This window comes from Carlito syrichta, unplaced genomic scaffold (genome assembly GCF_000164805.1).
Source record: "Carlito syrichta isolate Samal-C Ts95f unplaced genomic scaffold, Tarsius_syrichta-2.0.1 Scaffold86295, whole genome shotgun sequence".
In the NCBI taxonomy this organism is placed as follows: domain Eukaryota; kingdom Metazoa; phylum Chordata; class Mammalia; order Primates; family Tarsiidae; genus Carlito; species Carlito syrichta.
This window is the reverse complement of record NW_007030391.1, coordinates 147982-164785: the sequence shown is the minus strand read 5'-3', so window position 1 is coordinate 164785 and position 16804 is coordinate 147982. Positions and strand designations below refer to the sequence as shown.

General features: G+C 48.6%; 1 protein-coding gene across 3 annotated transcripts in view; it reads right to left on the bottom strand.

Moving 5' to 3' along the window:
• The window catches only part of COQ8B (coenzyme Q8B), a 22885-nt gene that overhangs the window by 3956 nt on the left and 2125 nt on the right, over positions 1-16804 (bottom strand). For 2 of the 3 annotated variants that reach the window (XM_008057236.1, XM_021711938.1), the window contains exons 2-13: positions 16463-16567; positions 16207-16326; positions 16011-16077; positions 13702-13779; positions 9149-9271; positions 8923-9008; positions 7259-7399; positions 7099-7180; positions 6439-6532; positions 4454-4595; positions 4244-4351; positions 1313-1378 (exon numbers count right to left, since the gene is read on the bottom strand). In XM_008057236.1, the coding sequence (XP_008055427.1) occupies positions 1313-1378; positions 4244-4351; positions 4454-4595; positions 6439-6532; positions 7099-7180; positions 7259-7399; positions 8923-9008; positions 9149-9271; positions 13702-13779; positions 16011-16077; positions 16207-16326; positions 16463-16564 (1209 nt within the window). In that variant the 5' untranslated portion in view covers positions 16565-16567. The remainder of the gene's footprint in view (positions 1-1312; positions 1379-4243; positions 4352-4453; positions 4596-6438; positions 6533-7098; positions 7181-7258; positions 7400-8922; positions 9009-9148; positions 9272-13701; positions 13780-16010; positions 16078-16206; positions 16327-16462; positions 16568-16804) is intronic. The other variant, XM_008057245.1, reaches the window with a different exon arrangement.

Sequence of the window (16804 nt, the reverse complement as noted above, 5' to 3'; positions counted from 1 at the left end):
CCCAGCACTTTGGGAGGCCGAGGTGAGAGGATTGCCTTAGCCCACAGGTTCGAGACCAGCCTGGACAACTTGGTGAGACTTCATCTCTACAATAAATCAAGAAAAATTAGCTGGGTGTGGTGGCACATGCCTGTAGTTCCAGCTACTTGGAAGACTGAGGCAGAAGGATCGCCTGAGCCACGGTCAAGGCTGCGGTGACCGTGAGCGTGCCACTGCACTCCAGCCTGAGCGACAGAGTGAGATTCTGACTCGAAGAAAAAAAAAAAAAGATATGCAGTATCTTATATATAACTCCAGACCAGGATCTGTGCTTCCACAAATCACTGGGGTTTACATGTGCATTAAAGTTTGAGAAGCACTGCTCTAGTGGGAATATCCCTTGACACTCTTGGCCTTTGCAAATGTTGTCTCTCTAGAATACCTTCCTAACCTTTCCTTAATTGGTCCTTCTCATCCCTCAGATCTCAACTCAACTCTGACATCTCTTTCAGGCTGAGTCAGGCTCCTCCTCCAGGCTCTCACATTCTCCTGTGCTTCCCCCATTCCAGTCCTGTCCACTCTAGATCCTCACCATCTGTCCCCTCCATTGGACTGAGCTCTGTGAAGGCAAGGACCTGGGCTGGACCTGGGTCACCGGTGTGTCCCCAGTATCACCTAGAATAGAGCTGGGCACAGAGGAGATGTCAGCAAATGTTTGAAATGATGACTAAATGATTTAGACACCCAGGTCGAATTCCCATCTCAACATATGGATGAGATGGTATATTCTCTGCAGCCTAAGACAAATAGACCTGGTGGGTGGGAGGGATGGGCAGAGTAGGTGAAGAAGCACTTCCTGCGAACAGAGCTGCCCTGGGGAGGTATGTGAGTATAGGCTGGATGCCAAGGCCCTGGGTAGGCTGGGGCTGGGGAGGGGACAAGATGGCCACGGTGGGCTGTTCTCTTAGTAGGGGTCTAGGCAGCCATTAGGAGCATGGGCTTGGACCCAAACAACCTGAGTTTGAATCTCAAGTCTGCTGTAATTTTAGGCAAAGTGACTTAACCTCTCTAAGGCCCAGTTACTTCATCTGTAAAATGGGGCTGAAAATGGCCCCTACCTCACAGAGTTGCTGGATGGTTTAAATTGGTTACACATGTAAAGTACTTAAAATGGTCTGACATAATATGCAGTGCTTGGTGTTTGTTAGCTGCTACTAATATTATTATTTATTACTTCTTAATCCCAGATACTGTACTTCTCCTTTTACCCCTCTGCCTCAGTATATGGCTTGGGCCTCTGCCCTTTTGAGACCACAGGATCAGAGGGACTCACCTCAATGTAATGGTCTGTGAACTCTGTCCCAAATTCCCGGCTTGCACCAAAGTCCAGTAGGGTCACCTGAGAAGGAGGAACGGTGAAAGGAATGCTGGGATCCTATTGACATCCCTGTTGTTTATTGGGGCAGCCAGGATCCATCTCTCCCTCTCCACAATTCTGCCCACCCCTGCCAGAGACCCTGCCTGGCTGACTCCCTGGGCTCCTGGCCTCTAGTCTCCACACTTCCAATCTACCCTCACTGGACAGCTGAAGGTATCTGGATTTTTTTTTTTTGTCCTAATTGTTTATTTAAGAACAAATTTTAGGCCGGGTGTGGCGACTAACACCTGTAATCCCAGCACTTTGGGAGGCTGAGGTGAGAGGATTGCTTGAGCCTAGGAATTCAAGACCAGCCAAAACAATACTGTGAGACTGCCTTTCTACAAAAAATAAATTATCTGGGTGTCGTGGTGCGTACCTGCCACTTCACTCCAGCCTGGGAGACAGAGTGAAACTCTGACTCAAAAAAAAAGGAACAAATTTTAGGCACACAGAAAAAAAAAACCAGAGAATAATAAAATATATAGAAAAGTAAAACGAATACCCACAAATCCTACCACCCAACATAAAATATAAAATATCCATCCAGGTGGAGCCTCCGATGTATCCCGCCTGATCCCACCTCTTCCGTGTCCTCAGGGTCACTACTTTCCTGAAATTATTATTATAAAATTGTTATTTCCTGAAATCCCCATGCATACATTTCTGCTTTCTATATATGTGTGTACCCCTAAACATTAATAATATGCATATTTGAAAACCTCCTGTAGTCGGCTTTTCCTGCAACTTGTGCTTTTTGCCTGACATGGTTTGGAGAGTTGTCCCCATTGCCCTGTATGGCTCCAGCTCATCCTTCATTCTCCCCTGCTGTGTAGGGACGACACTGCATGTGTATATCACAGTGCACCTGTCTGGGCGAAGGGCACTGCGGCTGCTTCCTTTTTTCTCCATATGTTTGTCATTGTGAATTATTTCTGACTTTTGTGCTCAATGAACACGTTCAAGAGTATCTCTAGAGCAGTGCCGTTTGAACAACTGAACACAACTTCCAGTAACAAATGCAGTGCAGACTGGGTACCTGTGCAGCTGGACACAGAAACGGAAACATCAAACAAAAGTGTCTCAAAAGAATTAGTATCCCAAACTGGACACAGTGGCTCATGCCTGTAATCCTAGCACTTTGGGGGACAGAGGCAAGAGGACTGCCTAAGCCCACAGGTTCAAGACCAGCCTGGGCAACTTGGCAAGACCTCATTCTACAATAAATCAAAAAATTAGCCAGGTGTGGTAGCGTGTGCCTGTAGTTCAAGTTACTCAGAAGGCTGAGGCAGAGGATCGCCTAAGCTCAGCAGGTCGAGGCTGCGGTGGCTGTGATCATGCCAATGTACTCCAGCCTGGGCGAAAGAGTGAGACTCGGACTCAAAAAAAAAAAAAAGTATTCCTACCATCTGAGGCACATGGACATTTTCTATTCTATTCCACCAAAACAAAAAGTGCTGTTTGAACCCAAAACAGTGAGGTCAGGACTCAAGTCACTTGGAGTTGGATAAACTCCTTCCTGGGGTTATAAGCCCACAGGGAGACATAGGGTGTGTGCATGCAGGAGTGGGGTGAGGGACTAAGGCTGGAGCCTGGGTGGGGCCGCAGGAGGTCGGCAAAGGGTTCAGACTTGATTCTGAGGGTGCTGGGGGGCTGCGGAAGGGATATCTTGAACAGATATGTTTCCAAAAAATCCCTCTGAGGACAAAATAGGGACAGACCACTTTGGAGAGCCACACAAAGATGTGTCCACACAAGCTAAAGTCTGGAGGTCAAACTTCCCTTCCAGGCCTTTGTACCCCATGTGCCCTGGGAATACTCTGCTCTCTGGATGGCTGTCTCCTTTTCCTTCTGTTCTCAGCTTTCATGGCACCTCCTACAAGAAGCCTTCCTTGATCTCCACTTATTCCAGACAGGGTCAGGTACTTTCCCTGAGATCCCACGGCTCACTGTACCTCCCCACCCTGCCTTGACCCCTCTCCTGGTGCCTCCCCCACCCCAGCCCTGACCCCTTTCCCTGTGTCTCCCCCACCCCACACTTGACCCCTCTCTCTGTGCCTCCCCCATCCCGGCTTTGACCCCTCTCCTTGTGCCTCTCCTGTCCCTGTCCAGACCCTTCTCCCTGTGCCTCTCCTATCCTTGTACTGACCACTCTGGCCTATGCTTCTTCATCATGGTACTAACTACTCTAGGTCATCATTGTATGGTGACGGGTTCCCCTACTGGGAACTCTAAGAAGGCAAGGGTCAGGAATGCCTTGTCATCATTGTCAAGTGACAGAGTGGGTGCATAATATGTTCTTTTCTTTTTGTAGAGACGAGGTCTTGCGTGCTGCCCAGGCTGGTCTTGAACTCTTGGACTCTGGTCTTGCACCTTGGCCTCTAAAAGTGCTAGGATCACAGGTATGAGCCACCACGCCTGGCCATGGAGTGTTCTAAGTAGTGATGGCTAACTGCCTTCCAAAAGTTGTGCTTCCTCTTCCATACTGTCACATTGCCACTGGGAAATGACTGTCTAGCCAGACTCCATTTTCCAATATCCCTTGCACCTAGACAGGTCACATGACTAATTTTCATCAATGAAGTGGTAAAGAGAATGATGTGACATTCTGGTCAAAGCAGTTGGGGAGCAACCTCTCTCTCCCTCTCCGTTGGAAGGACAGCAAAGCAGAGCTTTAGGCAAGAATACAACCACAAAAGGGAAGGAGCCTGGGGCCCTTAGTCACCACCTGGAGATGGGCCATCCAGCCTGTTGAGTAATAAGCTGCTGTTGTGTTGAGCTACTGAAATATCAAGGATTGTTGTTACAGCAGGGAATGTACCCTGACACACATTACAAAGAACCAACCTGGTGGCTGGAAGCGTCATACAGAAAGTTGGCCCAGTTGGGGTCTGTCTGCATGAATCTGAACTCGAACAGCTCCTGCAGACACAGCCTCAGCAGCTGGAAGCAGATCTGGGGTGGGGAGGACATTCAATGTGACTTTCCCCTGTAGGGCCCTCCCCACCAGCCCTGCCATGGGCAGTGCCCTCTCAACTGTGCCACAAGACCACGTACCTGGTTCCGGGTGTCCTGGCTCAGGCCCCGGCACTGGTCCAGAGGAACCCCTCCAGCTAGTTCCATGCCCAGTACCCGCGTCGTGCACAGCTCCTTAACCACAGCTGGCACCCGGAAGAAGGGGTCACCTGCCAACAGCTGTCTGAAGGCGGGAAGGCAAAAACAGGGCTGTTTCAGGCCCCTGGGACCCAGCTCAAGGCCTCCTCGCCTCCTCTCAGAAGCCCTCCGTGAACAACCTATGTCCTACCCTTCTCTGGCCTCTGTGTGCCCTGGCTGGTGACTACTACCTGGCTAGACTGATATTTAGTAAATATCTCTGAGGTGCCTGCTGTGTACCTGCCCCTAAACTGGGTGCTGCTGGAAACCCAGTTACCCCTTCCCTACCCAAAACCTTTCCATGACTTCTGGTTGTCACAACATGAGTTCAGTGCATTTAGCCTGTGTGGTCCTTTTTTCATCGATTTATGAACTCATCTCCAAAATCATCACTGATGTAAAAATTTGTGCAGTCTACAGTAATACTCATGGGTCTCAGACCCACCCCTTCAACCCCAGAGACCACACTCTAACAAACAGACCAATCACAGCCTGAGATAAGTGTGTCATTGTAAGATCTGGGAGCAAAGAACACATGTGAGGTCAAGTTAAGGTTCTGTGGGAGGAGAGTGAGGGGAAGCAGGGGAGTAGAGAGGTGGTTATTCTATGGGCACTGGGAAATTCGTGGGGAGGGTCTCCCCAGATCCCACACAGAGCGCTTGGCCCCTCCTCCTGCTTTGTGCTCTTCTCCCCAAGGTCCTGCCTCGGGGTTTGTATTTTTGTCCCTGTTTATAAGATCTCTGATGTCTGGACCACTCCTCCCGAGCCAGGCCCGGTGCTGAGCATTTAATCAGCACCATTCCTTTTTATCCTCATTCAACAGAAGGGGACACTCTCCTGAGGCCACAGTACAGATCCAGGCCACAGTCTGTTAAGGGCTGATCCAGGATCTGATCCCATATCTGAGTCCACGCGCACGCCTCTAACCACTGCCTCGTACTGACATTTCTCTCACTGTTCCAGCAGCAGTAGCTCACTCATTTTCACTGCTCTATAATATTCTGCTGATGAGCTGGGCACAGTGGCTCATGCCTATAATCCCATCACTTTGGGAGGCTGAGGTGAGAGGATTGCCTGAGCCCATAGGTTCGAGATCAGTGCGGGCAACATGGCGAGACTGCGTCTCTACAATAAATAAAACAATTAGCTGGGCATGGTGGCGCATGGCTACTTGGAGGACTGAGGTGGAAGTCTAGGCTGCAGTGGCTGTGAATGTGCCATTGCACTCCAGCCTGGGCGAAAGAGTGAGACTCCAACTCAGATAAAGTAAAATAAAATAAATACTTTGCTGATGAATACACCATATCTTATTTACCCACCCTGCTGGATAAATTTGACAGATTTGGGTTATTTCCAACATTGGGCTGTTGAAAACAATACTGCTCTGAGTATTCTAGAAAAATTTGATGGTGTGTATCCTGGCATAAGAGCCCCTAGAGTATTCGGCAAGGACGGTAATTGTTGGTTGCAGGATAGGTAAATATAAAGGCTTATTTGATGATGTCAAGCTGCCCTCCTGCCTACAGTGCATAAGAGATGTTCTGGATCCTTCTCTGCAACTCCTGAGCTGTCAGACTGCTTAATCTTTGTCAGTCCAGTAGATGTAACACTGTCTTGGACACATGTGCCATCTGACAGAGGAAAAAGCTGACATGCAGAGAGAAGTGACCTGCCTGAGCTCCCAGAGGAGGGGGGGTTGAGGATGGGGGATGGTGAGTGAAGCAATGAGTGACTGGATAGATGGAACAAATGATTGAAAGAAACAAAAAGAGTTTGCCAGCCCCACCCCAGAGGCTAGAGGGCCATCCATTTCCCACTCAGCCTGGGAGGGAAGGAAGGAGGGAAGCTGGAGAGAGGGGTCCCTGAGGTCTGGCAGGGGCATAGCTCACCTGAAGTTCTGGGCACAAGCTGCCTCGCGACGGTAGTCACACTCCCAAGCCAGCTCCTGCTGCAAGGCCTGCAGGCTCTGCTCGGCAAACAGGCCTGAGGGGGTGGCCATGTCAGCCAGGGAAGGAGTCCCCGGGCTCTGCTCACAGACACCCTCTCGCGCCATTCCTGTCTGGGTCTGTCTGGCCGTCCCCCATCCCTCTTGCTCCAGGCCTTTACCCGTATCGCACATCCATCCACATGCTCTCCCTCTGTCCTTCACACGAGGCCTTTTCAGCAGCCTTTCTAGTTCCTGGCAGCTCTTCATCCACTCCACCAACACAACCCACTCCTCCTCTTCAGACACCGTCGCACATGCTCTGACACAAACATGCTGCCCGGCGGACTCCCCCTTTCTGTGTCTGTGGCTGTTTTTCACACCCACAGTCCCTCTCCCTGCACTGTACATCCTCTGCAAGTCAGTTTCTGGATATCGGCCTGGGCTTCTGTCTCTGTAAGACTTTTCCTCACGCACACACATGCCCTCTGGACTCCTCTTGCGTCAAGTGTCCTTTCTGTCTCACACACATGACATTAGCACCCCCTGCCCTGGGTTCCCTCTGTCCAGCCCACTTTCTCTCTACAAGCATCCCTCCTGGGTCAGGGAGGAGTTAGAGCCTCACCCTCAGGCAGTGCTGCACTCAGCTTGAGCACCGCCAGCAGGTTCTGGACATCGCTCTGGATGCTCTGGGCAACGCCCGGGTACTGGTAATGGGAAGAGTGAGAGAGTCACTCATCTAGCCAGCAGGGCGCCCACCCCACCTTCCCAGCCTCCCTTCTCACCTGGATCTTCACGGCCACCTCCGTCCCATCCCTCAGCATGCCCTGGTGCACCTGCCCGATTGAGGCAGCAGCAAAGGGCACCTCCTCCAAAGAGGCCACCTTGGCCTGCCAGTTCCTGCCAAGCTCCTCTTCGAGAACTCTCTGGGGAGCGGTCATAACAATCACCATCATGGCTGCAGGCAGCTGGGTTCATTCCCCATGCTGAATGCTTTACATGTTAATAACCCCAGCACTCAGTTGGGTGCAGTGGCTTACAACTGTAATCCTAGCACTTTGGGAGGCAGAGGCGAGAGCATTGCTTTAGCCCAGGAATTCAAGACCAGCCTGGGCTATTTGGTGAGACCTTGTCTCTACAATAAATAAAAAAATTAGCTGGATGTGGTGGCACACACCTGTAGTTCCAGCTACTTGGAAGGCTGAGGAGGAATGATCACCTGACCCCAGTAGGTGGAGGCTACAGTGGCCGTGAGTGTGCCATTGCACTCCAGCCTGGGCAACAGAGTGAGACTCTGACTCAAAAAAATTAAAATAAAATAAATAACCCCAGTACTCACTCTGTGCCCAGCTCTTGGCTGCCACCTCATTTTATAGACAGTGAAACTGAGGCTCAGAGAGAAGTCCCTTGCCCAAGGTGACCAGCTAGGCACTGGCAGACTGGGATGCCCAGCCTAGCTTGTGTCTTCTCAGCCTGTACTCCCCAGGTTGTGCAAGCTGTTGTGGGGATTGCTATAATATATAGTTTATTTATTTATTTACTTTAGAGACAGGGTCTCACTCAGTGCCCAGGCTGGAGTGCAGTGCCACAGTCAAGGCGCACTGCAGCTTTGACCTCCTGGGCTCAAGTGCCAGGATTACAAGTGTGGGCTACCACACCCAGCCTCTATTTATAGTTACGACTGACAGGAGTCCTTTATCTACTCCAGTATTGTGTTATTAACTGGAAGTTAATGTGATAAAGAAGAGCTGAAGTTTATAGAGGGCTTCCTGTGGGCCGGGTCCCATTCAGAATGGCTCACAGAGAGGCAGAAACTGCCTGGGACCACATGGCTAGTGAGCAGAACAGAGATGGGAAGGCAGGCAGGTGACTGGCTTCTGGATTCCATGCCCTAACCCAGCTCATGTCTGGGGCACTTACTTGGTGCCAGGCGCCGTGCCAACCTATTTACAGGTACAATCTCCTTTAATTAAAAAACAGTAATCACAGCTAAAACTGACACACTATGCCCCCCAAGAGGGCTGTCCTAAGTGCTCTGCGTAGATGAATTTACATGACCCTGTCATAAGTGTGGCTATCACTGTCACCACTTCCCAAATGAGGTAACTGAGGCACAGAGTGGTCAAGCTGCATGCCTGAGACCACACAGGTAGCGAGTGGCAGACATAGGGTTTGAACCTGCAAAGTGTGGCCCCTAATTACTGTGCTTTGCTGCCTTGACAAAACGCAGTCTGTGCCTGGGACTGGACCAGGCATTTTGTACTATCCTCTAATTTAGTCATCACAGCAACACTATGAGGTGTCTACTTTGGTGATCCCCATTTTGCAGGTGGGAAAATTGAGGCTCAGAGTCAGGCAGGGAGCAGAGTAATGATGCCAGGAGAACTAGGCAGGCTTGGTGGGGTGAGAGCAGACCTCCCCCCCCAGCACTCCCCCCGCAGGCACTCACCAGCATCTGCCAGCGGGGCATGAAGTCAGCGCTCTGGCGGACCCGCTCAAAGATGCGCTGCAGCTGGGGGCTGATGAAGCTGTTGTCTTGGGAGACAGTGGGGCGAGGGGAAAAGTAAGGGAAGAGGCAAAGAGGGACCCCTTGGGGTATCTGAAGTCCGGGTTTGTTTGTGGGTGGGGCGGGTGGAAGTGAGGTCAGGGGTCAGGAGTCGAAAGCCATGCTGTACCCTGGATGCTGAGCATCTGGCCAACCTTGAGGGCGGCCCCCCGAACTGTACATAAGGTCTGCACAATCCGCTCGGCGTTGGCCTCTGACAGGAAAGGGCTGGAGCCCAGCGGGGAGCCACCCTCTGGGGAGGAGAGAATGAGAATTAGTATTTCAACTGCAAAAATAGTCACAGCACACCAACCAGAATGGCTAAAATGAGAAAGACAATATCAAGAGTTGACAAAGATGGGAAGCAACTTGAATTCAAACACTACTGACAACAGTGTCTTGACACACACCTTTGGAAAACGGGAAGTTTCCAGTACAGCATATAAACCCAATTCCTCTCCTAGGTGTATACACAGAGAAATGCATAAATGTGTCCATCAACAGATGGTACAGGGATGTTCACAGCAGCACTTACTCACAACAGTCCGAAACTAGAACACCCCAAACAACCGTAAATGAATAAACAAACTGTAGGAGATTCAGAGTTACGGCTACAGCACTGAGTAACAAGCTACCGCTAAACACGACAACATGGACGTGTCTCACAAACGTGGCGCTGAGTGAAAGACCCTGATGCGTAAGAGAATGGAGTCCGATTACATTTATGGAGGGAGCAAAACCAAGCCAAACTCATGGAGGGTGTCAGCGGGAACAAGGACAGGAACAGACACAGTGTACTGCTAAAGGAGGGAGGGAAGGAGGGAGAGGGATAAGGGATACAAAACCATCCACTGAATACCATGCTCACTACTGGGGGACTCGTCAGAAGCCCAAGCCTTGCCTTCATGCGATACACTTACGTAACAAATCCTCAACCATACCCCATGATTCTAAAATTAAAACAAAAGAATTGAGGGTGTCAGAAGCTAAGACAGTGGTCACTTGATGAGGGGGGTGACCAGGTGGGGGCACGAAAGACGCTTCCAGAGAGCCCTGACCATATTCTCAAAATGTAGTCCAGGGACTCCTGGGAGAGGCAGGGAGACTGTGAGATCAAACTGCTTTCATCATAATACTAAGATGTTATTTTCTCTTTTCCACTCTCATGCTCCCAAGAACATTCAGTGGCTCCAGGACATGTGAAGACATCATCACTCTGACAGCTGAGTAAATGCATACATGTGTATGCTTCTGTCTTAAAAATTTCTTAGTTTTAATCTCTAATACAGTAAACATTGATAAATATGACCCACATAAACAAGCTCTTTGGAATCTTCATTCTATTTTTAACAGCCTTATTAAGAAATAATTCATGTACCATATAATGCACACATTTAAACTATGCAAACCAATGGATTTTAGTTATTTACAGAGTTGTACAATCACCACAATTAATTTTAGGACTTTTTTATCACCCCAAAAAAGAAGCCCTGTACCCATCAGCAGCCACTCCCCATCTCTCCTAATCTCCCCAGTCCTTGACAACTACTAATCTGTTTTCTGTCTCTACAGATTCCCCTATTCTATATATTTCATATTAATGGAATCATCCAATTATGTGGCATTTTTGTGTGTGGCTACTTGCAGTTAGAGTAATGTTTTCTTTTTATGTGTGTGTGTGTGTGTGTGTGTGTGTGTGTGTGTGTGTGTGTGTGTGAAACGAAAAACAAAAACGCACGTACACAGACAGAGACCAGCTACGTAGAGATTTAGCTGTAAACACCCCACAGCTCAGATGAATAAAAAAAGATAACCAAATAAAAGAAAACCAGAACGATGCAAACAAGGGCATAAACAAGAAAAATGATTCTTTTCTTAAACAATTTAAGCCAGGGGAGAGCGTGAACCCAGTTGCCCACTACCACAAATTATGCAATCAAGTTTCCCACATTTGGGGAAATCACAGGGGTCAGCACACCCGGAGTGCAATAGGTGAGCCTCGCCCTCGGAAAACCACCTTCATGATCATGGTATGTCCCCTGCCAGGTAAGTATAGCATAATGTTTTCAAGATTCAACCATGTTATAATATATATCAGTACTTCATTCCTTTTTATGGCTCAGTAATATTCCATTGTATGCACAGACCACGCTTTATGCATCCATTCACCAATTTTTTTTTTTTTAATCGGAATCTCACTCTGTAGCCCAGGCTGGAGTGCAGTGGCACACTCATGGTCACCACAGCCTCGGCCTGCTGGGTTCAGGCGATCCTTCCTCCTCAGTCTTCCAAGTAGTTGGAACTATAGGTGTGCACCACCATGCCTGGCTAATTTTTTTTTTAATGTAGAGATGAGGTCTCGCCATGTTGCCCAGGCTGGTCTTGAACCCCTAGACTCAGGCAATCCTCTTGCCTCAGCCTCCCAAAGTACTGGGATTAAAGGCGTGAGCCACTGCACCTGGCTCATTCACCAGTTTTGAGGGTGTGTGGGGATCCTGAAACCAAGGAGGTTTTTTTTTTTCTTTTTGAGTTGGAGTCTCACTCTGTTGCCCAGGCTGGAGTGTAGTGGCACGATCACAACTACCACAGCCTCAACCTGCTGGGCTCAGGCAATCCTTCCACATCAGCCTTCCAAGTAGCTGGGACCACAGGCACACATCGCCACACCTGGCTGATTTTTTTTTACTGTAGAGAAAAAGTCTCGTCATGTTGCCCAGCTTGGTCTCGAACTCAGTCTCCCAAAGTACTGGGATTACAGGTGTGAGCCACTGTACCCAGCCTAGGGTTTCTTGATCTGGGTGGAGATGCACCTGCTTTGTGAAAATGCACCAAGCTATACACTCATAGATATGTATGCATGGTATTATATGCAAATTACATTATACTTCAACAAAGCATTTCTTAAGCTATAAACTATTTTATAGAAATTGTATTGAATTTTATTGAGTGTTCACTTTTTTCCAGGCAGAATCCTAAGTGTCTTTGTGATTCTCTGGCTAAATGCCCAGTTACCCCCAAGAAATATGAACTATCAATGCTTTAATTTTCTTTTCTTTTCTTTTCTTTTTTGAGTCAGACTCTTACTCTGATGCCCAAGTTGGAGTGCAGTGGCATGCTCACAGCCACTGCAGCCTCAACCTGCTGGGCTCAGGTGATCCTTCTACCCCAGTCTTTCAAGTAGCTGGAACCACAAGTGTGTGCCACCATGCCTGGCTAATTTTTTGAGTTATTGTAGAGATGAGGTTTCACTAAGTTGCCCAGGCTGGTCTCGAACCTGTGGGCTCAGACAATCCTCTCACCTCTGCCTCCCAAAGTGGTGGGGTTACAGGTGTGAGCCATCACACCCAGTTTGCTTTAATTTTCAAGGAGAGAAAGCAAGAAACTCAGAGAGGTACAGCACTTGGTCCTGGGTCACACAGCCAAGAAGTGGCAGAGCAGGGTGTACACTCAGATTGACCTTACCCAAATCCTCCACCTACGAGCAATTTTTTCTGCTTAGAGACAGGGTCTTGTTCTGTCACCCAGGTTGGAGTGCAGTGGTGTGATCATAGCTCACTGCAGCCTCTAACTCCTGAATTATTTTAGGGATGATGAAAATGTCCTAAAATTGATTATGGTAATGTCTGCACAACTCTGTGAATATACTAAAAAACACTAAATTGTATACTGTAAATGGGTGAATTGCATGGTTCATGAATTTTTCTCAGTAAGGCTGTTAAAAATAGAACAAGGATCCCAAAGAACTTGTTTATGTGGGTTATATTTATCACCCAGATAATTTTTTTAAAAAACATTTTTTTGTAGAGATAAGGGCTCCCTATGTTGCCCAGGCTAGTCCCAAACTCCTGGCCTCAATCGATCCTCCTACCTTAGCCTCCCAAAGTCCTAGGATTACAGGCATGACCTACCATGCCCAGCCCCCTTTGACATTTTCTTTTGGAAAAAATCCAGACAGAAAAGTTGCATGCCTAATATGAACCCCCGTACACCCTCCACCTCAATTCAGCATTGTAACATTCCACTTCATCTGCGCTATCCTTGTGTGTACCCACACACTTGCTATTATTATTTTTTGCTGACCCACTTGCATGTAGTTGCATTTAGGCTTTGCTAAGAATAAGGATATTTCACTACACAATCACAGTACCATAACTGCGTGTCAGGAAATTAATACCTACTATCCAGTACATATTCAGATTTTCTATTTGTCCCTGAAGAGTGTTTTATAGTTATTTTTTTCAAACTGACATCCAATCACAGTTCACACACTCCAGTTGTCAATTAAAGTCTCTCTCGTCTCTTTTTAATCTAGAATGTCCACCCCCACTTTTGTTTCAAGACCTTGACTTGAGGAATCTTCCCCACAAACGCTACATGTCTAATTCCATCTCTGTTGTATACAGACCCCCACGGGCACTTCTATTTTCAGCTTTCCACTCATGCTCAGAGTTAGGGACTCCCAATGACTTCCATTTTTTCTCAGATAATATGCTTCTACTAATCAAGACTCTGACAGTGGTTTAGCCCTGTTCTGAGCACTTCACAATGCCCCCAAGAGGAGGGTATATTATCATCACCTCCATCTTCCAGATGAGGAAACGGGGGCTCAGAGGGGTGAAGCCACTTTGCCCTAGCTCACACAGGAAGGGCAGGATCTGAACCTAGGCAGTGCGACTCACTCACCTGACTGCAGCCGTCCTCCTGGCAGGGACTTCTTGGCCACCTCTGCCAGTGCTCCCAGCCCCAAGCCCACAGCAAGTCCTGGAGAGCGAGAAGAATCTGAGGACCCGCTTGCCTGGGTGCCCCCCTCCACCCTCTTTCCCGTCCTCTTTCTGTAATCATGCTTGCCTCCCAACTTTTGGCTGCCAACCCTCTGCATCCCTCTGTCTCCAGAGCAGTCTCTTTCATTTTGCTCGGGATTTCCTTCAGAGTGAGGCTGCCTCTTTCTTGATCCCTCACTCCAGGCCTCTGTCTCCCTCCCGGCAGCTCTCAGCCCTGGCAGCACATTACAGTCACCAGAGGACCTTTGGTAAATACCATGCCCAGACCCCTCCCCCAATATTCTGATTAACCTGGACAGAGATGAGGCCTAGGAATTTGTACGTTTTAAAAGCATCCCAGCTGGGCGTGATAGCTCAAGCTGTAATTCCAGCACTTTGGGAGGCTGAGATGAGAGAAGTGCCTGAGACCAGGGGTTCGAGACCAGCCTGGGCAACTTGGCAAGACCTCGTCTCTATAATAGATCAAAAAATTAGCCGGGCATGGTGGCATGCGCTTGTAGTTCTAGCTATTTGGAAGGTTGAAGTGGAAGGATTACCTGAGCCCAGCAGGTCAAAGCTGCGGTGACCGTGAACGTGTCACTGCACTCTAGCCTGGGTGACAGAGTAAGACTCCAACTTAAAAAAAAAAAAAGAAAAAAGAAAAAAGAAAAAAAAAATCCCAGATCATTCTCATGTGTGGCCAAAGAAGGCCCAGAAACAATCACCCCAGGTCTTGCTGTTGTCTAGTGACACCTGTTTCTCTGTCCACCTTCTCTTCTTTATGATTGTCTCTGCTTTTCTAAGTCAGGTATTTCTCCATCTCTCCCCTTCTCTCCAGGTGGCACATCTGTCTAGGGCCCCTTCTCTCTGTTCCTCCTTTTGATGTTATCTGTCTATCTCTGATTTCCTCTGCTTCCTCTCGCTCCTTATTCCCACAGGCATGTTGGGTCTGTCAATCTTTTACTGTCACTATCTCTGTAAGTTATTGTAGTTGACATTTTCTACTTTGTTTTATTTTATTGAGACAGTGTCTCACTATGTTGCCAGGCTGGTATCGAACTCCTGGCCTCAGGCAATTCTCCTACCTCAGCCTTCCAAAGTGCTGGGATTACAGGCGTGAGCCACTGCACCTGGCTGCATTTTCTGAGTAGAAATTGTTCCCAGTGCTTTATATGCATTCTCATCTTGTCCTCAACTTCATTAAGTATGTTTTACAGAAAAATTTCCATTTTACAGAAAAGGAAATTGAGATTCAGAGAAGTTAAGTAACTTGCCCAAAGTCATAAAATGAGGACACAGCAGAGTCACCCCTTGAGTCCTAGGCAGCCTGGTGCCAAAGCTCTAATCAGTGCACCAACTGCCTCTTTAGACTATGAATCTCTGTGTGTTTATTTATATGTTTATATATTTATTTATTTAGAGCTGTGCTCTCATTCTGTCACTGAGGCTAGAATGCAGTGGCACAATCACAGTTCACCACAACCTCAACCTCTGGGGCTCAGGAGATCCTTCTGCCTCAGCCTCCCAAGTAGCTGGGATTACAGGCACAAATGCGCCACCATGCATGGACAATTTTTTTTATTTATTGTAGATACAAGGTCTTGCCATGTTGCCCAGGCTGGTCCTGAACTCCTGGGCTCAATCAATCCTCTTGCCTTAGTCTCCCAAAGTACTGGGATTACAGGCATGGGCCAACGTGCCCAGCCTGAATCTGCATCGTTAAAACTTGAACCATGACCCATAGTAAAGAAGGCATTTATAACTTGCATAGATCAACATATATATGTTTCCTGAATCAAAATTTCCCCTGGCATAGATCAACATATATATGTTTCCTGAATCAAAAGTTCTAGAGGTGCACTCATATTTTCTATTCTTTTTATTTGCTAGTTGTAACCCACTCAATTATTTCATGCAGGTGGTGACCTGAAGTTTGAACAATCTGGCTGCATAACCCTGAGTGAAGTTACCTCAGCTCTCTTAGTCTCAATTTCCTCATCTACAGAATGGAAATAAACACTCACTGATTCAGTGCAGCAAGAGCACATTACAGCTTCTCAGATAAATGTTCTCATTTATTTCCTCTCTCTTTCTCTTGGCATTGCAGGCCTTTGCCTTCATCCCTCTGTCTCTCCCTCCTCTCTGTCTGATTCATTCTCTCCCTCACTTCATTCTGTAAACGTAGCCCCCTCTGATCAAGGTCACACCTAGATCCCTCAAAGTCACACCTACCCCCAAAGTTGGCCAAGCGGCTGATGCGGGAGGCAGGCACCTTGCGTTCTCGAGAACTGTCACTCAGCTGGGAAATGGGGAGAAGTTCTGAGCACGGTGCCCAAGAAGTCCAACCAATCTGCCACCACACCCTTCCCCAAGCTCAGGGGGCCAGCAGTCTTCAGCGGGTATTGCTGGGTGTGTGGGGCCATGATACCTGGGGCCGGGGTGTCTTCTTGAGACGGGCCTCCCGTGCCCTGCGAATGTCCTCCTCATCCAGGCCTCTCCCAGACCCATCCTGATGAATCTTTTGGGCCCAAGAACCCCCACATGGCCGCTGCAAGAGACATGAGCTTTGGTAAAGAGGAAAGGGTATGGAGTCTGCCTGGCCCTTTTGGACTCTCCTTGTCCTTTTACTTCCTGAAACCTTCCTAATACTCTTCCCCTGGGGGACCCCTTCCCCAGCCTCTTACCCACCAGTGGGGCCCAGGCGCCAGGGCCCCACAAGGCAAACCAACGGTCTGGCCCAGCTGTCCACATGTCCCCCGCAGTAGACCCCCCACATTCTGCCACATCGCCTGGGAGAGAAGAGAAGGGATTATTAGGGTCCAGGACTAGCCTCCCTGCTTTGTCCTGCCTCTTTGCCAGGCCCCCACATGCCCATGTCCACCTCCCACCAAAGACTTCCCTCCCTGTTAACAGACTCCCAGTTTCTCCTGGTTCCTCCCCGCCCCGCTCCCCTCCCCCGTTTGCTAGGAACCCTTAGCTCTTCCGGCGAGCTTCCCCAAACCCACTTTCCCTCTCTCCCCACCCCC